This window comes from Delphinus delphis, chromosome 5 (genome assembly GCF_949987515.2).
Source record: "Delphinus delphis chromosome 5, mDelDel1.2, whole genome shotgun sequence".
Classification (NCBI taxonomy): domain Eukaryota; kingdom Metazoa; phylum Chordata; class Mammalia; order Artiodactyla; family Delphinidae; genus Delphinus; species Delphinus delphis.
Genome location: NC_082687.1, coordinates 13,632,487 through 13,659,323, shown reverse-complemented (window position 1 = coordinate 13,659,323; position 26,837 = coordinate 13,632,487). Strand labels below are relative to the sequence as shown.

The window sequence follows — 26,837 nt, the reverse complement described above, 5'->3', positions numbered from 1 at the left end:
GGATCAAACACAAATTCCTTTAAGAATCCAGGGCCAGGAGGCTTCCTCATGACACTTACTTGCATCTTTTAAATCTGAATATACAGACCACAGAGCACCTTTCTCTTAATTGCCAGGAAAATAATAATGTAATACGACCGTTGTTACCAATACAGGGAAATTGTGCACACGTGTAAGGGGCTATTCTAATTAAAATTATCTGTGCTTTCTGTAAGTTTTATGATCTTCCCTTGCTATTACGCTCTATATTGATAGGTGTATCTTCTTGTTCCCTACTATGTCGCATAGCATTAGAAGTAATGTTATTTTGCTGTTTCCTAGGAGACCATGTTCTTCAAATTGCTTCCAAGTTCCTCTGAGATGGACGGAAATCAAAAAATCAGTCCAAATATCATTGTACTGGAATAAACCAAGAGGCGAGTCATTTCCCAGAGGGTGGGCAGAGAGAGAAAGACACAGAGACAGAGAGAGAAATGGGAAATTAAAAGAGGATGACCCTGACGCAACAGTGAAGAAACATCGTGCTGTCTTGCCTCCAGACTAACCTAAATGTAACCTGGAATCTCCATTGCTCCGTTGAGAACTGCATTTACCTTGGCCTCTGGCCAAGAGGGTTTTGTGGGAAAAGTATTAACGCCTGCAAGGTGGTCTCACAGCAAGGTCCCTGAGGACAGAGGTTCCAGTATAGCTGGGGAAAAGCTGGAGGAACAGGCCGATTCCAACATGGTGGCGTCTGCTGCTAAATGATGAGGCACTATATCGTATAACAAACCGCAGCTTTAAAATGGAAGAGGGTGGAGGAATGATTGAAACCCGTATGTCCCACAGGTGGATGCGGAGTGAGCAGCGCTCTCCTCGAAGAACATAATCTACACCTGAACAGGCAGGGGTTTGTTTAGGTTTAAGCCACGGCAACAAATTGTAGCTTTGCAGCTCCCAGAGCAGCTGTACCGAGGGACCTTGGGCAAGGCCAGCAATGGCGGGCCAGACTCCCTGCTCTGGGCTCTGTTGTATTATATCTTCAAACAGCACTTAAGTATTAAACCTTCAGTTCATTTGCACAGCACAGCTAAGAAAACAGAGCAACTCCCAGACCTCCCTGAGTGGCTGCAGACAACCTTTCCTCTTCCCTCCCCCTCCCAGACCAAGTAGTTTTCAATCGTTTGAAAAGAAAAAAAAAAACAACAAATAACAGCTGCTTGTTAGTTTCCGGGGTGGGGTGGGTGGGGAAGCATTGAAGACAAGGATTATGATTAAAAACTAAACCAAAGAACTATTCTTTAGAAGTCAAAGTCATTGCCGAGAACGTGAATGCATGCGTATCCAGCAGAACAAATCCACCATCCCCAAAGGTGGTTGCATGCCCGCACTGGAAGCAATTTAGGCGGCCTTTCCGTTAGGCGAATTCCAAACCTTGTTCATAAGAACCTGAGAAGCCCAGAGTTTCTTTGGTGGTTTTGCAAGTCAGAAGTATCTTTTGCTTAAACAAAAAAAAAATCTAGGAAATTAACGTGCCAAATGCTTACCTCTGGGATGTTCTATGTGTTAGCTTCTGAAGATGTGTTGAAAGAGTTACTAAAACAACCAAAATGTAGACTCCACTGATCTAGTTAATTTTTATAGAGAAGGAAGGTCTGGTCAGGATTGGACCCAGGCCATTTCCGAGATCAAAGAAGTAATTCGCAATCAACCGGACCAAACACCCAAATCCATTACTCCCGGCTCCGTGCACGCTCTTTTATAACTCACTGCCGCACCCACTCGCTCCCCACTTCAGGGGAAATTAACACTCCTAATATGGAATGAGGACGAAAACCCCTACCACTTGAGATTTAACTTAACTCCTCACTTACTGGCAGGGCTGCACGTTGACTGGGGCATTCAGTGCTTCAGCTCAGCCAACGGGCAGGTCTGTACCGGATCTGTTATCTGCTCTGCTTTCCAGGAGCGCCATAGAAATCCTGAAAAGAAAAAATGGTGAAAGAAACTTGCAGAATTCCCAGAGTACATCGTGTTTTCCTACGTGTCTAAAATTTTCAGAAATCGAAGCATGAGTCTGATTTTAGCCACAACAGGAAGAGCGAAAACGTTGGTTTCTCTGAAAGCCCCTCACCATTTTGTTTCAGGACGTCTAAGCGAGAGAATCCCACCTCCGCGTGTGATCAGTGGACCAGCAGTGTCAGGCAGGGCTCGTCAGAATTGCAAATATATTGACCCCATCCCAGTCCTACCCAATCAGCGTCTCTGAGGGTGGGCCCAGGAACGCCTTTTAACAAGATCCAAGGTTATTTGCATATTAAAGTGAGAAGCAAGGGTCTAGATCTATAACAGGTGCTTCCCAAAGCGTGGTCTTCAGACCATCAGTATCAGCCTCACCTGGGAACTTGGTAGAAATGCAGATTTTCACCTGCTCCAGACCTACTAAATCAGAAACTGGGGGTGAGGCTCAAAAAATCTAGTTTTGTCAAGCCCTCCAGAAGATTCTGACACACACCAAAGTTTGAAAACCACTGGTTTAAAATGTGAAGGCAGACACGACTAAGGGTATTCACGCTAAAAGAGAAAAGATGAGCTAGTATTTCCCAAATTGTATTATGTAGAATACCTAGATGTTTTAAAAATATATTTAAGAAATGCATAGTTAAAACTGTTATTTTTCTTTCTCATGGTAAGGTTACTCCGTTTAAATGTGCACTGTGAATCTCTGAGATAGCTGATGGCAATTCCCAAATTTATTTGGGAACATTTAAGATTTAAGCTATAGCAGTCCATTCAGATATTACATGATAGGTCTCATTTTCTGAACATAGGACTAACAATTTGAACCTGTTTTTTGAGTAATATCTCTTATTGTCTCCTAGAAAAAAGGCTGAATAGATTATAGCTCTGGTATGTTCACATGGACTGTCTTATTTGTGTCTCAACAACTCGCTAAGATACTGGAGAATTATCCTCCAAGATGGTGAAGGGACACACTAGTAAAAAAAAAAAAAAAAAAGCACAGACTCAACCAAATTCTGTAGCTTTTCCAAGGTCAGAAGGTTCCTCAGGGAGGGAACACCAGAGAAGCTGGTCTGCTGGTTAATTGCCCAGGGTGTCCATACATGAGAAGCTCTAAACATCACTGGAAACACTAAACATCTCATGGAGAAAATTGTAATTCCTTAGGGTGATTCTTGGGGAGAGAACTTCATGGGGTTGAATGGGATACTTTAATAAGCAGCACAGAGTCAGGGATTGAGAGTCCTAAGGGAGACTTTGGAACAACACCAGCTAATCCTGGCCGAGGGCTTCTTTGCTGAGGGGGATGGACGAGTACGGGGCAGAACCAAGTGGATCAGAGCATGTTAGGAAGTTGATCTCTGCTTCCCGGGATCCTCCGCCTACCCCTTTCTCCGCAACAAAGTGCTCAGCCTTCCCTTTACATAAATGTTGAATAAAAATATAAAAAAAGCAACACCGTTGATTGGGGGGTGATCCAAATTATTAGCCTGCCTGTGGCAACCCTGTAAATAAGTTCAACCTGGGTGTAATCAAGATTCAACTCAGAGAGGCTTGTCAAATGCCAGCGCCTGTATTCCTCCCAAACAAAGTTCCCTCTCTAAATGCTTGACTCAAATATTTACATACAACTACTGCATTCAGTATAACCGCTCTACTCTGACAACAGCTAAAGTTGGTCTTGAGATAAACTGAACTGTGTTCTTGAACCTGTTCCATTGGTTCCCCATCAGATTAGTGTGAGAGTGAAATTTATTAGCGTAGGCGTGAACTTCATTACAATCATTTCAAGAGATTCTACAGTCATTTTCTCCATCTTTTTTATTTTCAGAACATTCTGCTACAACCTGGAACTCAAGCAAGCACTGTAACCAAGTCAGGGCTCTCAAAGAAGCTGAGAGTAAAGTCAAATCACACAGAATTCTGCATATAATAACTGTAATCATTAGAAGTCTAAAAGACGCTATTTCATCAACGTTCTTTTAGTTTGAACCAGTTTAAGAGCCTAAACACTTAAGACTTAAGCCAGAGAAGTCCGTTCACATATTTCATAATATGTCTCATTTTGTGAACAAAGGATTAACAACTTGAATGTAAGAAGCAGGTGTGACCACTCTTGATAGGTCAAAACCTTAACACCACCAAGACAAGTCTCTAATTTCTGGGCACAGTACATGGCATGCGTGAATTTTGTTTCAATATGTTTTCCATAGTGATAGCTTAGCAAGTCACATAGCCACATTCTACCCAGACTTCCATTCCTAGCGGCAGAATTATTTGCTGATGATTGAAAGGTCATGTAAAACAGATGTGAGGGCAGCTGGATTTTCCAGCTATGCTTCAGTGGACTTAGCAGTGGTGCCTGCCATTACCAAACAGCAGAGAGATTTTATTTCAATTGAGCAAAGAAAGAATCTTAGGCAACCTTGTCAGCATAATTGGATGTATATGCAGTTTCTCACCTTTTCCACCTTCCACTGTTCACTCAGGGCCTGGAACTAACTTCATCACACTGCAAAGGTAACAATGAACTGGGTGTCAACCACCCTGACATGTTTTCCAACATGTTATAAATAGGTTATTATTGACCTCTGAGTGTGGAATTAATGGAAATTCCATTTCCTACAGCTTTCTCATTTGTTTGGTATCACATTGGGTATTATCTCCACTTCAAACTAACATAACTTACTCTCATTATCCCTATGCTTCTTTGAAATGAAGCAACACAAAGAACAGCAAATGGTGCATTGCAGAGGGGGCTACTGCATCACAAATACCCTTGAAGAACAGATGGTCCATTTGCAAACCTCCCAAATATTGACATCTGTGTGGCAGGCAACTGTACAAGTCAGAGAGATACAGCTTTAAGTTTTACACATTCTATCAAAATTAATTCCTAAAACTGTCCTTTACTAACTGAATTAGTATATTCAGTTAGTATATATGGGAATTCTATATACTATATAGAATATACTATATAGAATTAGTATACTCAGTTAGTATATATGGGAATTCTCCCTTATTAATAAGACGAACTCTAAAGGACTGTGAATGAAATACTAAATTTTCTCTCTAATCTTTTAAAAAGTCTAAGTCTCAGATTTGCCAGTTAATAACTATGTTGTTAGAGAATCATTTCTCTGAGTCTTCATTTTCTCATCTCTAATACTTGGGTTAAAAATACTTGACTCTCCATTTATTAGAACCTGACAGTGTATTAGTGTACCCTAGTGTGAGAGATGAGATAATATGCCACACAAGTTACAATGACTATACAACAAATATAAGTTATTATTATAGATCCACTGGACTTGATCTTTCATGGTTTATTGTGAAGGGGAAATTATTAATCTCTTTGCTTTCTATACTAATATGAAAATAATCCATTTTTTCTATTTGATAGGGGTGTAGGTTTATACAGAAAAACTTCTATTAACTAAAATTCCAATTAACTAACACGAACTTTCATTTAAGAATGTTTTACTCATTTTAACCATAGGAAAGCATTAGTACAATAAAATAAACTCATTAAAGAACCTTTTGGCTATATCTTAGGATATATCCAACTAAATCTCTGAAATATTCAGAACTGTTCAATTATACGGTATGTTTAGATGGTAGCTCTTGAAAAAAAACAATCAGTGCTACGTTATGTTTACTTCACATATTGAAGGTATACTAATTATCAGAGAATTTTGACAATGAAGAGAGAAGTTAGGAGAATTTCTTGTTCTACTTTCCACTTCATCAAGAGTAGGCATTGGGCTTCCCCGGTGGCGCAGTGGTTGAGAGTCCCCTGCATCGGGTTCGTGCCCCGGTCCGGGAAGATCCCACATGCCGCGGAGCGGCTGGGCCCGTGAGCCATGGCCGCTGAGCCTGCGCGTCCGGAGCCTGTGCTCCGCAACGGGAGAGGCCACAACAGTGAGAGGCCCGCGTACCGCAAAAAAAAAAAAAAAAAAAAAAAAAAAGAATAGGCATTGATGTTCTGGATAATGGAGGTTCCAATTTAGTTCAGAATCTAAAGTTTTATTTTGTACCCAGACATGCCAGTTAACAACTTACTGATTTTCAGTTCCCAATTCACCCTTCAGTACCTGCTCCGTGATACTGCACCAGACTCTTCAACCATTTCTCCAATACAGTGAGCGCAGCGTTAGGCTTTGTCAGCTGTCAGCCAAGGAAGCTGAAGGAACAGTGCAGAAGTCAGGGGCTTCTCTTCCCGGCTCCAGGTGCTGCACTTGGCTTTGTCTTGCTCCAGCTGCATGGTTCAATCACGGTGCAGGTGTGTGGGAACGTCTGGTGGAGCTCTGCCTCAGCTGCGTGTCCAGCGTGCACGGTCCCTCAATGACCTCACGCCCCTGGCCTGGGCCTGGTGACCGCCTTGCCATAGCCCCCTCGACGTGGATACTGCCTGTTCCACGCCTCGTATCCCCAGCAGTACCCCAATGCCCTTTGCACACCTACCTACCGGTCTTAGCTTACCTGTATTCAGAGGGTTGTTTCCTAGTTCTGGGCAACTGAGGACCAGCTCTGGTCCAGAGAACTTCTGTGTCATTGTGAGCTGCAACCACACTTTCTTCAACAAGGTCTGACCTCCAGCCATGGGAAGGGGGCCTCCTTCTAAAGGTGGCCTTCCTTGGGTCCTCTCTCTCAGCCCAAGGTTACCCCTTAGAGTTCTCTTTATATTTTCATACTTATTTTCCTATCATAGCTTAGTAATTCTCTGCACTAAACTTCTCCTGTTAAGTTATTGTGTAATATCTGACTCCTGATGGGACTTAGGCTGACCCACCAGGACTCATCAAACACATTTCCCTTGCAAGCTCTAATTTATAGTCTGAACATCTATATTATGTTGATATATTGTTAAAGATCATTTACAACTCCCTGATTCAGGCATAAGAAAACTATAATAGATTCACATCATTGATTTGTATCTTTTCAGGCATTAGTACTGGGTTCACTTCAGTGCCTCTCATCTTGCTTATTAAGTTCATTTTTATTTGAAGTATTTATAATAGTACCAGAAAAATTAGTAAGTAGTATAATAAACAGAGCAGAATAAACGGTAGGTTTCAGTTGATAAAGCCATAATTACTTTAACTTATATTTCAAATTTCATACTTGAAAAGCACCATGGATTCTTCTGCTCTTCATTTCATTCAACTAAGGACGCTTGGGATTGCCAATGTTCTCAAGCAAACAGGGTAGAGAAAATTTCCAGGTTCAGATGATACCAATAGGAGGTTACCTAAGCAAAAGCTATTATTTATGCAAAAATTAATATTGGTAGAAGTCACTGGAGTTCAGTTTACTTTCCTACTTACCAAGGGAACAGTTTGGCATATCAGTGATACACTAGGGGAAAAAAAAAAAATCAAAAGACACTTCTAAAGAATACTACAGACTACTAAAATACCTTAAACAAACAAACAGAATTATTTTTGAGTAAGTGCATAGAATAGTACCAGCTGTGTGTGCTTTACAAGCAAAAGAAAAAAATTTTTAAAAAGTATATTTGAACTTAGCAAATGTGACAATTTAGAACATGAAGCTGAAAAACTAATTTGGAACCCAATTATTAAACAGAAACTTTGCCCTTTGGAACATGGATGCATTAGAGACCATGTCAATCAATTCATGGAGCTAGCACAGAAGTCATTTTCCTTGGGAGCTCAAGAGAAATTGACAAATTATACTCTCTGTGAATTCTCAATTGTTTTATTTTTTCCCCTGAGGTCAGTGATCAGTGCTTTTCTCACATGGAAATGTTTTCTTCTTTTACACTAAGCAATGGTTCCAAACTTTCTTGTATATGATTAACACAGTTACAGACACAGGAAAAAAAATTCCTTCTTGGCAAACTTTCATTTAATAGGGCTCCTCCAGTGTTTTGCCATGAGTGCCAATCACTAAACACACCTTGCTTTTCCCCAGTTCTGTGTTTAAGGTGTGGAAGCCACACCCTTCCTATTAATCATTGATGCAATCTTGCTACCTACTCAGTCAGCTTCTAAATCATGGACTAAAGAGTAAAAGTCCAGTAATAGAATACCACAGACAATATTCTTCATAACATGGACAGTTGAGGGGATCAGACACTTGCCACCAAATACTATCCATATCTGCTTAGTATGACGAACAGACAGGCTACTTTGACTTTTGGAGGGAAAGGGATTCTTTCACAAACTTCTGGACTTGGTGTTTCCTGAGTTAAATGCTCTCATTCATAAATACAACACAAAACCGTATCAGTCTGAGATTTCTGTTGGGTAGCCATGTGTCCTAGCCCCTTTCCGCTTTAAAATTTTAAAGACTGCAAAGGAACCACTTTCCCTGGGTGGCTCCCACACTGGGGATGAAACCTCCCCTGTGGAATTTTGGCACCTTATTAATTAGTGGTTATGAGTAGGAGCTGCTCTCAGCAACTCCTATTCTGCCATCAGTCAAGTGTGATTCTGTAATAAATTCCCACGAAGCACACTATTTCTGGTAATTCTCCCTAATTAACACCAGGCCTGCTAATAATACATTAGGTCCTATGTGTTTCTGATATAACCAAGATCTTGTCTGAGAGGACTCAGAAACGGAAACCACCAACCTAAATTAAGCTTTTGCTGGCAAAAAAGATTTTATAGGTAGTTCTGTAAGAAAACCTTTGATAATCTTACATGGGGGACATTTTGGCCAGAAAACACTGAATGACAGGGAGGCTTGTTCTGGTTTGAGCACTGAATGGGGACTTATTGTGAACACACACTGTTGAGTCTTAAGCCTATAAATCTGGTACTGGATTACTGTTTCTTAAAGAAGGAATGACAGATCTCTTATTTTGTCGGTGCATTTTAATGTGCAATGACGTGATTGATAGAAACCAAACAGCAGCTATTAAAATGTCAGATGCAGACTTGATGTTCTTATAAGTTTGGCTTCTGGAGTTTCATATACTGTGAGCAAATACACTTGAATTTGTCTTTTATTCCAACATACAGCCTGCAACAGAAACATTCCTCTCAAATTTACACAGTTGGAAAAAAATCTGAAAGCAATGAACAGACAAGGAATAGGTGAGCCTACCTAGTTACAGAAAAGTTAGCTAATGAGATCAGAATGAGTTAAAAATGAAGTAGCATACCCTGGTCAATGAAAGACATGAGAATGTGGATGACAACTGATGTTGTTTGAATGTGATATATGATACAATATAATGCTTGACAGGACAGGTTACTCCAATCGATGATTTCAGCAATAAATATTTTTAAAAGAAAGACAATTAGAGCTTACTATCTATTCACAACCATTTATTGTGCACATGCCACATGCAGAGCATAAATATGGATTAAAATAGAATAAAAGTGACAGTATTTTCAAACCTATTGTTTCTGGGACATTTTGATAGGCAAATACCATAAAAGAGGAATTCTCCTGAGAATTATCACATCTCAGCCTATCCTGTGAACAAGATTTTTTTTTTCCCATGACTTAATGGAAACCACTTGCCACCCAAAAAGAAAAACCAGGAAAGCCTGTCTACATCACTGCAGCCATTTATTTACTGAGTGTGTGCACATGAAGGTATTACTATACTGATTATATTTCTCATGTGGTTTTTAATTAGAAAATCTATCCAAAAGCAAAACAGCACAGACATATACCAATTGAAAAATGTAAAGAAACAGAAGATAGAGATTAACACATAAGGCAAATGACACATTGAAAATCCAAACCCAAAACCTTAAAACATTTGGGGGGTGATGGGGGACAAAATGAAGCCACATTAAATTTGTGTAAAATTATTCAGTGTGTTTTCCCTTCCCTTATGTCTGAAAAGCTTCTTTCAATAGGAATGACTAAACTCCAAATATCACAAAAATGTTAATATAACTCTAGATTCACACTTGAACAGGGAAGAGGAATTATTTTCTATAAAAGTGGTCCTTGAAAACGGTACCACGAATGCCTTTTTGTTATAGATCATTTGTAAACATAACGCTGAACTAATATTTTGAAGATTAAACTCTTATTTCTACTTGTCTTCATACAGTGACCAGATGATCAGGTTTTAGTTTTAGGCTCTAACTGTAATCTGAATCAACAGGAAATACGAATGCTACAAGCATATGCAGAGGGCATTATTTTTAGGCTGCTGCTTCAGTGAGCAACATTCCGTCCCTGTAAAATGGTGTACATCTGAACCGATCACTAACATCTGGAAACTGGGGAACTCAAGCAGGGGATGCTTTAGAGTCGTGTACTGTGATCTTAATCTGTATTATCCTAAGCACAACATTCCAAAATATACATCTAGAGAGACTGAAAGTAATGCTCTACAATAAAGAGGTAATAATTAAAAAATTGCTACTGACATGGCATATTTATAATCAGAAAAATAAATATTCAGGGAGCTCACCAGAAGATTAAAGTGCTGCCAGTTATTAAAAGATTAATGCTGGTGTATTAAATATGGCATTCCCCACTGTAAAATACAGAGATTCTTCTGGGTTATAAGCAATATTTATTTCACGGGATTAACTGTTTTAGGAACAGACAGAAGAAAGCTTTGCCACAGAAGAGAAGGACAAAGCACAAAGACAAAATGTTAAGTTAGGAAGCGACGTTATCCTTTTAGGGATAAAATTTAGAGAAATGCAACATTATGCTCTATGAATAATATGCAGAAAGAAAAGTGTAATAAAAATGAAGTGCTTAATGTAAGATAACTTTATAAGAAATCCAGGTCAAATAAAATTCTTTGAAGGAAATACCCAAATGCCATTCCAATGCCACTGACTTATCAAATACTATCTTGGCATATAATCTGTAAAGGCAAAACTAAATAACAACAACAACAACAACAAATCTCTACCACACCAAAACAAAACCACCAACTTACTTTATGTTGTGTAAAGCAAAGGACTGACACTAAGATAACGTGACAATGCACACAGCCGGCATGTCTTCTACAGGTGGTTTCAGCAGCAATGGGAAATAATGCACAATTCAGTTCCAGCTTTTAGAAAACAAACAACAAAAAACTTCCTGCCTCCCTACAGATGCAGGGTGAGGAGGTAGTTTGGGGGTGCTGTTGGTGAACCATTTAGTTTGCCGCTTTGTGTCACCCTTCTCACTCTTTTATCCCCAGTTAATTATTATCTGCATGTTAAGTCTGCTAGACGATAAATTAGCAGCTTTCAGGACAGATACCTTGAAAAGTTCTTAGGGAGGTTAAACAAATATTATAGCCTAAAACCGCCCTCTCTAACAAACATGCACACAATGGAAGTGAAGTCGCAAGTGACTGATGGGACAGGCAGGGCTTGGGGCTCAGTCTCAACTATAAAAGCACCCTTCCCCGAACAAACTTAAATGATAACTCAATGTGATCATGGGCTTTTGTCCATTTTGGTAACAAAGAAATAAAAAACAACTATCAAATGCCATAATCTCTTCTCTCAAATATCTATAGGATCCACAATTTTACCACAATTGCTTCTCTGTCTTCCTGTGGTATCTACATAATTTTTTCCCTAAAATGAAAAAAACAAAGAAAGGCTGGTCTGAATAATTAATCACGTTCCTCTCTATACTATCAAACCTCTGTGAATTCCAAACTTCATGATTACATTTGGAAGTGGTTCATTTATTACTGAGAAAGAACTACCAAAAGAAAAAAAAAATCTAAATTTTTATCACATCCCCAAGCCAATCTTTTATTTTTCCAATGTAGAACTAAAGAAAAAAATTATTCTGCAAAGAGAAATTTCAAACCTTCATCAGTCAGTAGTATAACTCTGAAACTGATCTAATTGATTCATTGTCCAAAAAGGGGGAATTTAAAAAATTTTCTGATCTAATCCTCTGATTTACCATAATTCCCAACAGCATTCTTTTCTCTTTATTCTCTTTAAAGACAGAGAAAACTTTCAGAGTCCAAAGTTATTCAACAAGCTCTTTACCTCAGCATGGGGAAGGGAAAAAAAATAGTTTGACTAATACAGGTGGTGAAACATACACAATGAGTAGAAATGGTCATATTTTAATAAAAGGCAAAAATTTAAAGTTTATAAGCTATATGGTAGCTCTTCTGAGGTGGAGGGGATCCGAGAAAAATATAACATCTCTTTTGGGCATGACACATTTTGATCAAAATCTCATCGGCCTTTCCTACTGGAATGATCAACTGTAAAGACAAAAAAAAAAAAAAAAAGTATACAGTTTAAAAAACCCTGACACCTACTATTGATAAAATTCTGTTTAAACTCCTATTTACTGTTTTAAAGATAAACACTATTTTTTTTAAAAAAAACACCATGTTTCACTTATTAATTAAGTGTAAGGCATTTTTATTGCCTTTTATAGATTTACTCACAACTACCTAGTAAGGAAAGAAGGTATAATTATTTCAGCATAGAGGTTGAAGGCTTTTATTCTAAAATTTAATTCTTCACTGATTTATTCTAAGATGAATTTAATAGTCAACCAGGAAACTGGCTTTTATAAAAGTTATTTTATGGGCAGAAAATGCAGGAAAAAAAGTAATAATAAACGCCAAACTGTCTCTTTACTTTATGAAGCCAGATATTTCCTCATAGACTTGGTTTCCAAAGCCTGGAATTTATCCCTTCAGGGCCATTATTATTTTTCAAAACTCCATATAAATATTAAATCTAAAAATTAATCGGTGATTTAAATTCTCCTCTTTCTCTTCAAATTTCTTCTCTTCCCCTGGACTGTTGACTTTCAAATATTCACAGAGTGAGCATGTTTCTTGCAAAGTGGCTTGTCCTTCTTGGAGAAAAAGGTCTGACCTTCCAAACTTTCACAACATACCTGAAAAAGAAGCATTATTTGAGAGAATATCATTATTTTATCAAGTACGCCTAACAAGGGGAAAATGATTTTTTTACCCAATGGATAACATGACAAAGCACTTTAGTTGGTTGTGTTAGACCCCCTAGCATTTCATGATTACTATTATATTCCATGGAATCTTTCAAAAGCAATGAAGAATGACTTTTTCCTGGAATGCATTCTAATTTATTTAAACTCACTGATCACTATTTTTCTCTGTTGGGAATGACTACTTGGCCCTAGTGAAAAAATTAACACATAAATAGGTCACATTAAATATAATTTCTCTTCTCAGATTCTAGTCAATGTTTTAAATCTGCCTCTTGTTGCAGAGAAACAAAGCATTCAGAGAAACAAACCAAAAAACCCAGCACAGTTGCTTTGTCACCCATTCCCAAGCCCCTATTATACAGTCACAGAATACCTGACAGTTATTTTTAATTCATTTCTTTGTTTCTTAAAATGAAAACCCTAGTCAACATCTGGCTGCTGGAAGTTATGTCGTCAGTTAACTATTCACACTTATGTCTTATTTTTCCTACTGTCTTTGTTAATTTTAATGCTCCTGAGCAGATCTACCAGAGAATAGGAGGCGGCAAATCTGCTAACAGTTGTGGCTTTTTATAGATTTTATGAAGTCTAAGAGATGGATGAGGTAAACAAGACAGGGTTCAATGGTAATGTTTGAGGAAATTATTTGACTTCAATTAACAAGCCTTTTCTCCCTTCCTACAATGGCTTTAAAAACTATTAGAAATGTTAAATATAATTAAAAAAAACCAAACATCTGAACAGAATACTTTATTAGATATTTACTTCTAAATTTAAAAAATATATATCTTAGGTTCACGTTAATCTCTGAATCTATACTCATCATTAAAAATAAAGCCAAAAATATTAAAATGTCAAATGAAAGAGGTAAATATACTACTACAAGTTTATTATAGTCTCAAAAAGAAAAGAACATTCATAGACTATTACTAAGGAAGGAAATGGATCAACGTACAGTTTACTTCCAGTGTTAAGTCAGTAATAGATTTTTATAACAGTTTACTTCTATTTTAAGAAGTACCTATGTTTTCATAAATTACTAAAAGTACTCCAATAAAACATAGTTTAAAAAAGTAAAAGGCTCTTATTGTTTTAAGAAATATATAGCTTCTCCTTATAAACAAAAATGTATCAAAAATAGGATTTTCTCTAAAGGGGTAAACATCACATTATTTTTGAAATTGCTAAACAATTTCAAAAAGTACCGAAAATTTTAATACACAATTTTCAAAATCACTGTAAAAATATTTCTTGGTTTAAAGCACTGAAAGATATAAAAACTGTCATTCCCATTTAGTGCTTAGGCTAGAACCGGCCATACTGTGCTCCTTCAATTCGGAAACAAGAGTTTACTTACTGAGCATACAAAGCAAGTGTCGTGCCAGGTGTAGGCCAGAGCTTCCAGGAACATGTCACCAGCTTCTATGGGAAACTCACATCCATGGCATATAGTGCCAAAGAGGGCATAATAATCTGTATTGGGGCAGGGGTAGGGGTAGACACAATTTAAACATGCCAAAGCTTTAGAATGATAGGTTTTAGAAAATAGCAACAAAATGGGAATTAAATGAGATGATGAAGATAAAGCTACTAGTAACTGGAAAATTTTCAGATGGCATAAAATTTGGCTTGAGATACACGCGTAGTATATTTCAGGTTACCCCTGGTAAACGTTATATAAGCAACTTAACATCCTCTATTATATTTTTCCATATAATACTCCTCAGTTCTGTCCAACTTCTTAAATGCCCAAATATGCATGAAGAAGAACACTGTTCTCTGACGTTATCAATAGCCATGATTGTTTCAATAAAATATAAGAGAACTTCCACTAACTAGTAACAATAAGACTAATGAACATAAATGAAGAAGAAATACCCGACAATAGCAAATTTCATAGCACATCTGACTTGGTAAGGAAGAAAAACAAGTCACAGGAAACCTCCATGAAGAAATGCTGTGACTGAGTTTCTGGCTGGACTGTATCACAACAATATTAGCCACTATTTCTTTTGCTGTATTTTCTTTTCCATTTTATGATTTCATGCTGAAAATCCTTAGCCAGAGAACACCTCTTACTTGACACAGATTAGAGTCATAAAATATTAATATCTTCCTTCTGAAGAAAGCAGTTTTGACAAGATGTCTCTGTATTATCACTAAATTAGAACCTCCTGGCAATTTTCTTTTCTTTTCTGCAGCTGCTCTTACTATGTGTGTTCACTCATGGTTCACTCTGTGACTTTGGACACTTCCAATCCCACCTGGGCTGGAGGAGAAAGTAGGCTACCACCCGCAGCGTGAGTCACCTTTCCAGCAATCCTCAATACTCCTCAGTGCCAGCTGTTCAACACGCACCCACAGAGCCCCACTGTGCGCCAGGCGCTGTTCTAGGCACCGGCTGGGGGCACAGGGGAGAAGACAGACGGGGTTGTTCACCTCATGGGTTTTACAGTCTCATTGGGAGCAGGATGTCATCATTTATTATATTTTAAAAATAAATGATAATAAACAACTTCAGATTGTGACAAAGACCATAAGGGAAAGGAAAGAGTGATGCGATAGAGAATAGTTGGGGGAGGTGTATAACACTACACTCTAGAGGAGGGTTAGGAAAGGCTTCCCTGAGGAGAAAACAGTTGTGCTGTGACTTGAAAAAAAGGGGGACAGAAATCACCTCAGAAAAGCTGGGGAAGGACATTCCAGTCAGAAGAAATAGCGAGTACAAAAGCCCTGAGGCCGGAAGTATCCAGCAGGTTCAGAAACAACCAAGGGGCCAGGTATGGCTAGAATCCAGTGACAGAAAATCAGGGGGAGGAGATGAGGTTGGCAAAGCTGGACCTAGGGAGGAGTATAGTTTTTACTCTAGTGGAAGCCATAAGGGTGTCAAGCACAAGCTGATTCACCTTCACGCAAGTATTACTGTGGCTATCTGAGGGTAGGGGGGAAGAAGAGAAACCATTTTGGCTGGCAATTATAACGCCCAGGCAAAGAGTGAGGGTGAACTGGAGTTAATGTGGACAGTGGAGGTGAGAGAAATGAATGAATTCCATATCCACTGGGGGTAGAACTGTTAGAATTTACTAATTAGATTGGGCAAAGAAGCGTCAAGTCATGTTGACCGGCCTCAAATTAGAAGCTGACTGCTTCTTTAACTTGACTACTATGGACTATTCCCTTTGTCCAGCACCACCCTTTGAATTGCAAGGTAGAACAACAATAAAATCCCAGAGTGGCAATGCAGGGGGACTGAGTCGAGGCATAAAAAAGGAAAAATATTTTATTTTTTGAAACATGTATGTGGAGTTGTAATATCTAAGTAAGGATAATATTAATAAATAAGTGCTAAGAAAGCTCACTTATAGTCTTTGGGAAGGAAAAGGAAGTGTTCACAGTTTAGGTAATAGGACAAATGTCGTAGACTGGTCTTTAGAGCCTGTTTTTAAAAAAATAATCTTAACCAAGGGAGCAGTCCAAACCACAATTACCCTGCCATTCAGTAAAAGTAATAAAGGATTTCCAATTTGTTGTCAAAGCAGTGGTCTTCAAGAGCATATCACTACTATATTCAAAAGTTGAATATTTCTCATTTTTATAACCACTAAAAGTTCACTAGTGGAGTGTAAGGGGTGGCTTTAAGCTACACGATTTGGTAGGATTTATATCCAGAAGTTATTCGGGATTCAAGAATAATAGTTTTCTAAATTGCTTACATGGTCATTTCTCTTAATGAAGCTGGGAATATGTTTTGACCAAGTCACATGCAAATCTTACGTATTTTTTTTGCTATATATTTAAAGTAACATTAAGTGCTCCTAGAACATCCAGCAAAACTATTTTGCCCAATATTTCCTTTCGGCTTTATAGCACTATAAGGGACAATGTTTTGTCTTCATTCAAACCTTAAGAAACTCCTGGCTTTAGGATCTTACCAGTCTCACAGTAGGGCTCGCCGTCCTCCAAGTGAAAGACATTATTACGAATGGGTTTCCCACAGGCCACACACACAAAACAGGAAACATGCCAAGTTTGTTTCAAAGCATTGATGACTTCCTGTTATAGAAAGGAAATGGACGTAAAGAAAGGTGATGATTATTCTACTAGCTGTACCAATACAGTCCTTTTAAACTGACCCAAAGTAGACACACATGCTTTGTCTTTGCCTAAGCTTTTCATCTAATGAACTAGAGATATTTAAGGACAGACTCACAAATCATCTAAACTGATGCATCATATAAAATACGCATTTTCACAAATACACATCAATAAACTTACTTAAAGAATGAGTAGTGTTATTTAAACATTATAAATGTGGTGAATCCAAGTAAGCATTTCATAAGTGTTTGCTACCCTACATTCTGCTTTCCCTGAAAGGGTGTCAGGAAACATTAACTTGTAAACATTTCACAGTATTATCTTGAAAATGTCATGGAGGAATGGCAAAACACTTAAAAACTAAAACAAGCCTATACTGTGTCGCACGATGGAAGCAACAACTTAATCAGTGTAACCCAATCATGTTTAACACATGGTTAGGATCTTGGAAATCAGCTATGGCTGTACTAAGCACACATTCATATGAGTGTCTAAAATTTGAACCATAAAGCACGGATTCTAGTCAACAATAATCCTATGGTTACATATACCAAGTATCAAAGACCTGGGCCAGATTTTAGTTAGTAAAAGAAGTTCTGGGGAGTTGGATTTGCAAGGAATTGTTTCTTTGAATTGACAGAACGAGATGGAGTCATTAAAAATCATTTTTGGGGCTTCCCTGGTGGCGCAGTGGTTGAGAGTCTGCCTGCAGATGCAGGGGACATGGGTTCGTGCCCCGGTCTGGGAAGATCCCACATGGGCCCATGAGCCATGGCCGCTGAGCCTGCGCGTCCGGAGGCTGTGCTCCGCAACGGGAGAGGCCACAGCAGTGAGAGGCCCGCGTACCGCAAAAAAAAAAATCATTTTTGAAGAATAGTTAACATTATAGGAATTTACTCTTTCCACAACATTTATCACAAAAAGGAGGATGCTATACATAAAGTATGGTTACAATTTTGTAAACGAATTACTCATAAGGAGCAAACTGGAAGAAAACACATCCTAAGGTTAAGAGGAACTCTCTGGGACTGGTAAATATATAGATCATTTTAATTTTATTCTTTACATGTTTTATATTTTCTAATTGTTGTAGAGTGAAATATTTTCTTTTCTAATAATAAATATTGTCGAAATAAAAGACAACAAAAAAAGAAGATGATATAGATAAGTTATTGGCCATAGAAAATGCCATATTTCACTACTGAAGGGCTATGGGAAGAAATGGAAGTTATTTATATCCAAAGAGATCACCATGAACATGTACAAGTGGACATTCAACCAAATCATTTCTCAAGGCTTCTAGATCTATTCAACTCTCTATCCTTGAGACAGATTACTATCCCTTCTTTAACAGGTTATCAAACAACTAAAACACAGTCCAGAAAATCTGTCCCTTTAGTGAAGTTCTGGCCCATGTCTGAAGCAATGAGTTTAAGATTTCCATTTCCTAGAACCTCATTTAGTGCTAAGACTCTTACTTAACTTTATTAATCATTCTAGAACTCATGGAATACATTTATACACTAAAAGAGTATTAATGTATTCTACTTATTAATTATTTGTCATTTGAAAAGGTACGGGCTGAATCATTCTCCTCTTTTTCCTCTTCATATACTGTACAAATTAATAATATAGGAATATTCCAGTAGTATATTTATAATTTTAAAGTGTCTTCAAAGTTTTAGACCCATTTAAAGATGTATTCTAAAATTAAGGCTACTCAGTAATTCATACTAGCGTTTCTCTCAATTGGTATGAATTACACTTTCATTATTGTATTTTCATATTGAGAATATTAGAACTCAGCAATGTAATTTCCAAATTTTGCATGAGTTTCATATGAGTCCAGGTACCTTGGCTGCTTCTAAAGTAAAGTTTCAACTCCTGGTCACCCATAGGAAATGCCTTATCCTTACTTCACAACTGCAAATTGGGTATTCCAGAGTAGGAAATTCATTAATTCATCATTATTTATTATGTACCTGAATCCTAAATTACTCCCTTTTTGTTTAAAAAAAAAAAAAAGGTGTGGCTTGATTATTTTTCTATCACATGTATACCTCATAAAACTGAGGTTATATTTTTAAACATTATATGCACTCAAGAAAAATATATCATTTATAAGCCTCATGTTTTATATATTTCATGAGATCTGTGCCCTGAGCTTGAACCCTGACAGATGGGGAAGCGCTGCTCTCATAAAAGCGATGGAATTTAATTTAAAACAGTGAAGGTGTCAATTCTGAGAACTCAGATGTGTGTGGTCCTGTGCGACCTCTTCATTCCTGAGCAAACAGGGTCCTGTTGAGGTAGCACACCCACAGTAAATTATTTTTTCCCCACAGTGGCTAGACTTTCACCAGACAAGCCAGCACTCAGTAAGACAAAACCAAAGACAACTTAACCCCATGAGTCTGATAGACTTCTACAGAGGTCTATTTAGTTTTGTTTTGCAAAAATAAATAGTGATGAAAGCAGAGAGGGGATCAAGCAAGAAGAAAATAGAGAGCAAAAATGACAGAAGGGTTTCATACCAAAAAATTGTTCTGCTTGAAAACTCACTCGGAGTGAAAAGGTTTCCAATACTTACTCCAAGGATCTTCCTCTGGCATCGACCACATACAGGGGCAAAGAATCTCTCATAGCAGAGCTCACAATACAGGGCTCCCTGCTCCTCTACGAATCCAATGTAGGCCATCGTATTTTTGCAGTGAGCACAGTTAAATTCTTCTGGGTGCCAAGATTTCCCCAGTGCCACTAGGAATGGTCCCCTGCCAAAACAAAAGAGATCAAGTTGGCTTAGGAAAGAGGTTTCTAGTTAGCCTGAAGAGGACCTCTTGTAGGCAATGTCCAAACAATTAAATACTTGCTCAATTGTCCTTCTCAGGGGTGCTGGAAATTTACATAGGAACTCTGCTCGTTGAAGTGAAAAGGACAGGAGAGAGGAATAAGCACTGAAGGGATTCCTTCAGGAAAGGCCATCTCTGCCCCCTGGTTTTCTGTATTCAAGGGATTTGGTAGTTAGGGTTTTTGAGCTGCAATGGGTGAGTGTGTCATGATTACGACTGAGAATGAGAATATTAACTGTGACAGAAAATGAAGTAACCAGGAAAAATATATATGGGCTAGGCAGAAATGAGAGTTCGAAATTTCCATAAAATAAACAAATGGAAAAAAATCTCAGTTTGGTAATGTCAGCATCTTAAAAACAGTAACAATTATTACTGGAAAAAACATTCTAGTCAATTTCTCTTCCCCATACATTGTTTCTTATACTTATTTCTCAACTTTGTTAAACACACCAAATCCTCCCCCTCCAAAATGACTACAGAAATTATAAACTGGGTATTAGAGATGGTTTGAAGCTACTTAAAAAGGTTTTATTTAATTCAAACATGACTGATTTTTAATGTACATTTGTATCAAGGTAAGAAATGTTTGTAAAGTGATTTTTTTTCCATTAAATACTATACAGCCATGAACTGATAAGATGGGTTTGGTTTGCTTGACAGGAATCCATTATGAAGATTTATCTAGTCATGAAGCCTGCGGACATTAACCTTTCTAGCCTCTGCAACATACTTTTCAGTAGCTACATCACACTAATTTTCATTCATAGAATGGCTTTACCTCCAAGCCACTTTTACAGTTATCTAATTTGTCCATGCAACATTCCTGTGAGACAGACCAGGGCAGTTATTATGAACCCAGTTTAACAGATGGAGAAGCTGAGATACAGAACGTTCACAAGGTATGACATATATCATAAAATCACTGATTGAATGAAGGCCAGAAGCTGAATTTCCTGATTCCTATTACACTGCTCTAGTCAAATGATATTCTGTCTCTGATCACACTACCATCAATTATCATCACTGAGTAACCACAGGGTATCTAATTCTTAGTAAGCATAGGATATCTGACTTTTAGATAGATTATTAGTGGGAAAAGTCACAGTAACGAGCATCACAAAGCCGAAACATTTTTTAGCCTCTGACAATAACAGAAACCTTGATATTCAGTAACTATCTTCCATTGGGAAATTCTTTGCAAATACACTGTCATTTTCTCAGAACCACTGTCATTTTCTCTGCAAGAGTCAGGTAAGTAGAAAGGCCCTTGATGAATGATTAAAATGTGTTCTGTGGGAATAAGAGGGTATTTTTTACCTACTTTTTGTTAACTTGTTTCTTATTACTAATATGATGCCATTTTGTATAAGCTAGTGCATGCAACTCTCTTAACATTTGAGAAAAGTAGTTTATTATTACTATTATTTTTAAACTTTAGGGTACCATTCTTGTTACCACTAACAAGGAATGCCTTTGTTAACTAATTCCTGCCAGGAAAAAAAAAGGGCTACAGATCACTTATTCTGTAACCAAATATTTTGGTAGGCTGTCCCTCAACTTGTAACTGGTTTATAAACTACAGTCCTACTCAAGAGTTCATTTCATTTTCTCAGTGTATACCTGGCAAGTAGTTTACTTTCAAAGATAAGCCAAAGAGTCACAATGCTCAAAGACAGACAAAGTTTTAGGAGAGCACTTAGCTCTTCCACCAGGTAGGTAGCTCGTTATGTAGGCCTGAAAGATCTGCCAGGCTAAATTTACTGTGTAAATTTAGAGTATGGTAGAACTTTAGGGTTTTATGCTATGATTTGCCTGGACATTAAAGCAGGTTCTAAACTATTTACGAGGGTGAATTTATCAGGGCACATCTTCAGCTCATCCAGAAGGGTGGATAGCCCCTGAGGCTGGTATCCTTATTGACTCTTCAGTTTGCAAAAGAAGTCAATTCAATCTCAATTTCCACTTTCTGTTAAAGCAGAAGTGGTAGTATGCACTTGGAAGAAAGAGTTTTCCTCCTGAAACATGCCCATCAGTGCTACCAAATATTTAACAAACTTCATCTGAGAAAAAAAAAAGACATTTAAGAACAGCTGACTGCATTTTCTAGAATTTCTAAAATATGTGTTGAGATCAACTCAGAGAACCCTGTTCTGTGAATCGGAGCAGACTGGGCCTGCCCCTTCCCACAGGATAATTCCTTTAATGATGGGTGCTAAGTGTGACACCATCAGTCTGCACTGACACTTGTGAAAGGAAACAGCTCCACGAAACCCACCCTTGCTCTTTCTGGAAGTTCCTGTTGAGAGTGCTGTTCGTTAGATCACACATGGCCGTTTTTACATGGATTCCTTGGAGAAGCTCCTTTCAGGTTTTTGTAACAAGAACGGTTTTGCTTTTTCTGGACAAGAGATTTTATTTTTTTATCTCACTGAACAGTAATTTGCAAAATTAATTTTCTTTGTTTTGTCAGCTGCTAGAAGGCTTACAGCCAAATTCAGTCTAACCAAAGGCAAGTATATATGTCATTACTGTCCAGACACAATGACAAATTTTTCTCCAGGCTTCATTTTTAATAGTCCCATCCATGATTTTCATTCTTCTTTTGCTCCCTTTTGTAATTTAGAAGGTTTTCTTATATTTCATATATTCTTAAAAAGTCTTTTTGAAAGCTTTCTGGGATAGAGTCCACTATATATAAATAAATAAATGACCCACTGAAAGGGTATTTTAAGGTATTTACTTAAGTTTCTTTGTCAAATTTGAATAGTGAACAATCTTAACGACAGTAAAGAAATTCCCTCTGCACCTTTAAAAAGTGATTTGAGGGCTTCCCTGGTGGCACAGTGGTTGAGAGTCCGCCTGCCGATGCAGGGGACACGGGTTCGTGCACCGGTCCGGGAGGATCCCACATGCCGCGCAGCGGCTGGGCCCGTGAGCCATGGCCGCTGAGCCTGCGTGTCCGGGGCCTGTGCTCCGCAGCAGGAGAGGCCACAACAGTGAGAGGCCCGTGTACCGCAAAAAAAAAAAAAAAAGTAAAAAAGTGAGTTGACAGTGACCTGTGCTCCTGCCAGCCTTCCTTTCCTACATAAACAGGCTCTGTGCAGATACTCCTCGGCTGAACTGAAAGAGCATCTTCCCCATCAATGCCACTGAAGTTATGTATAAACAATAAAATCTATACATAACAGAGTCCTGTCTTGTCTGTGTCAGCAGAGACTAATTTAACAAATTCATTAACACAGGATGAACAGAATACGTTCTTCTTATCCCAGGTAGGATTGGGTTTCCGTCTGGGAACTGGAAGGCAGGCTTGCGTAACTGCACAGTGGAATGAAGCATTCAGCTCCCTCTCAGAGCTCTCTGCATCCATGAACCCCCCTGAATCCCTGCTGACGGACAAGTGAAGGAAGGGGAGACAGCTGAAGCACTGATTGGCTGAGAGAGCAGAGCTATGGCGCGGAACTTTTCACCCTGTTCATTTTCTGTGGGACTGATGCCAAAAAAAAAAATTATTAATAATGGAAGGAAAGGTAGGGAAGGATGCTAAGGGAATAATTCAGAGAAAAAGAAGAGCTTAGTCAGAAAGGTGAAAAGAACTGCAAATTTCAACAGGCACAGCTAATAGGGATTTAGGTTGAAAATCAAACGCTTACTTCTTTTTTTCTTTGACTACCACAATAGGTTTATTGAACATCCACCATTCTCATACAGATACAAAATTAAAGAAATAGAAAAAAAATTTTTCCTGGTGATGAGAACTCTCAGGATTTACTCCCTTAACTTTCAAAGGTAACATACAGCACTGTTGATTCAAAGGCTTACTTCTTGCTTCCCTTTGTTATTTAATTCTTAACAGTAACCCTCACTGATAGAACTTAACTCTATAAATAGATGGAGAAAACATCAGAGAAGTTAGGCAACTTCTCTGAGATGATGTGGATCATGAACTGGAAAGCTAGAATCCTCCAGGGCCCAGCCACTACAGGTTAAAATGTTTTATTTAACCAGAAGTTAAGTGCATCAAAAGAAGTTAACAAGAAAGTTAAAAAAAATCAAAATAAGTTAATTAACAAAAGTTAAAAACAAAGCCACATAAAAAATAACTCACATGCTCAAAAATAAATATGGAATCTGATAGTTGGCTACAGGGATCAGTGAAGCAGAAGATGTGACATATTATACCAGATCCATATGTATGTAAGTATTGAAATCACCAAAATGAATTCCCATTATTAAAGATGTTCCTGAGGCAGGATTAATTTTTGAACTTTACAACTATGACAATTTAGAGCCCTATAGATATCTCATGACTTTTCCTCAGTGCCATGATTCAGGACTCCTTACTATGGCTATAAGGGCAGTACATATATATTACTTATATTACCAGGGTACTATGTACTGCTCATGACACTTACATTACTGCATTATGGTTATCTATTTCAGGTCTCTGGCTTCCTTATCAGGTGATAAAATACATGAAACCAGGGACTGCCTCTTAACATTTATATACTATGGTGCTAGTATGGCAACTTGCACTTGTTTTCTTTTTTTAATATATTAAAAAAATTGAGATGTAATTGACATATAACACTGTGTAAATGTAAGGTGCACAACGTGTTGGTTTGATATGTTTATGTATTGCAATATGATTACCCACCTTAGCATTAGCTAATACTTTATAAGTTTTTGATGGATATTTGTTGTATAAAAGTATCATTTTATGAGTAGACTATTGAACTTTATTGCTTGCAATTTCTTTCAAATAAAAGTAATTGGTTGTTGAAGCTAGATAATCCCCATCTCTCCTCTTTGCACCAACAGGATTCTGGAGGTATCTTTATTAGACTTACCACATTGATATGGCTGTTGATTTGCTTGTCTGTAGTTTTTACTAGAGTGTAACTATTAATTTGCTAGAACTGCCTTAACAAAGTGCCACAGATGGGATGGCTTAAACAACAGGAATTAACTTTTTCACAGTTTTGGAGGTTAGAAGTCTAAGGCCAAGATGTTGGCAGGGTTAAACTCTTCTAAGGCCTCTCTCTTTGGCTTGTAGATGGTCACCTTCACCTGGTCTTCCCTCTGTATGTGTGTGTGTCCTAATCTCTTCTTAAAAGGACACCAGTCATACTGGATTAGAGCCCATCCTAATGACCTCACTTTACTTCTTAAGGACCCTATCTCCGGTTACAGTCACAGTGAGATATTAGGGGTTAGGATTTCAACATGAATTTTGGGGGGACACAATTCAGTCTATAACAGTAACTTCCTTAAGGGAAGGGAGTAAATATGTCTTTGATTTCTGTATCACTGGTATTTAAAGGAGGTGGCACATAAAATACTCAATGAGCACTGCTTATAGGATGGCTATATTTCTATGAGAAATAGAAATATAGTCATCCTATAGTCTCATCTATAGTTAGACGAGAAACTGGAAATGTAAACCTCTCATCCCCTCGGTCATCTCTATGAGTCTAGGAATGCATGTATGGGGTACAAAGTCATTTGGTGGGGAGGAAAGAACCTGTAACTGTTTGGCCTATCTATTACTTTCTCCTTTCTCACTTACCCACTCTAACATTATGAAGAAGAGTACCTTGCCACACTCAAGTTATGACAGGTCTGCTTAAGCTGTTTTTTTCTCCTGATTTAATATAGTAGTATATATGATTACATATATATAGAGTCACAATATTTATATATATTATATATTTATATATCTTGGTATGTATTTTCTTTACACAAAGTTAGAATCATATTTTATTTAGAGTTCTATAGTCCTTTTTCTATCTTAATACTATAACTTCTTCCTAAGTAGTGGAAGTTAAAAGCATGAATATAATTTAAAGTTAGATCTGAGCTCAAATGCAGGTTTTACCGTTTACTATCTAGGTAACTTCAGCAAATATGTAACTTTTCTGTGCCTCAGTTTTCTCATCTGTGAAATCAGGCAATTATAATAACTGTCTTACAAGGTTATAAGAATTTAATGAGAAGCCAGTTAAAATTCTTAGCACAGTATTTGGCATATACTAAGAATACATTAAACAATTATTATCCAAAACAGCATCTTAATGGCACCATAATATTACATCATATAGATGCTGAACATTTTGTTCTTTCCAATTTTTCACTACAGTAGATCTGAACTCTTGGTCTATGCATTGCTCATAAATCTTGGTCTATGTCTTTGGTTATTTCTTTAAATGGAAGGACTAACACATTAAGACAAGAAGCCTTTTATTTTCAAGTAAAATCTTAACCAGAAGGGAAAATAAATAAAACCTATTAATAATGGAGTGCTCAGAGATAGAACTGGATGGTGAGACAGGCAAAAAAACTCTGCTGGCTTCTTCCTGGGGTAACTGAGATGGTCCTCCTTATGAGAAAAGTTTGAAAATAAGTGAGCAGGAAATAAATCAATAATGTTAAAATTTTCTCTGTCGCTGGAATAAACAATGAGTTTGTGATTGTTCTGGTGCTGGGCTGTAGGCAAAGACAGGATAATAGCATTGTGGCTATTTTTTTTTTTAAGCATTTCATATCAAAGAAGAAATCAAGCACCATGAATCCCTTACTTCTTTCACCAAAATGCTAAGAAGCTAAATGTGAATGGTCCATTTAACTTTATGTAATACAAGTGGATTTTAATGCCACTAGATGTAACAGTTCAGAAATAAGCTAGTGTTTTCATAAGCCCGTTCTACCAGAGAAACTAAATATGGCTTTGGCTATATTAGTAGCCTGATTTTCTGTTTCCCTATTATATCAGCACTCCAAACAGTCAATCTGTTCATGAGTATGAGTTGAGGAAATGGCACTTCTATCATAAATGGATTGGAAATGTTCTAGAGCAATTTAATCAGAACTTCAGTAGGATTTCCTAAAATGTAACGTTCTATCCATCTGTAAAAGGCAACTGACTAATCAAAGTATTGCCTAAATAATACAATTTAGGCAAAACATCCATAATCTTTTCAAGATTCA

General features: G+C 37.6%; 1 protein-coding gene across 6 annotated transcripts in view; it reads right to left on the bottom strand.

Moving 5' to 3' along the window:
- Positions 1–9,281: 9,281 nt before the first annotated feature.
- The window catches only part of PDLIM5 (PDZ and LIM domain 5), a 214,722-nt gene continuing 197,166 nt past the window's right edge, over positions 9,282–26,837 (bottom strand). For all 6 annotated transcript variants that reach the window (XM_060011994.1, XM_060011995.1, XM_060011999.1 and 3 more), the window contains 4 exons: positions 19,589–19,769; positions 16,836–16,956; positions 14,261–14,376; positions 9,282–12,831 (listed from right to left, as the gene is read on the bottom strand). In XM_060011994.1, coding sequence (XP_059867977.1) covers positions 12,742–12,831; positions 14,261–14,376; positions 16,836–16,956; positions 19,589–19,769 — 508 coding nt within the window. In that variant the 3' untranslated portion in view covers positions 9,282–12,741. The remainder of the gene's footprint in view (positions 12,832–14,260; positions 14,377–16,835; positions 16,957–19,588; positions 19,770–26,837) is intronic.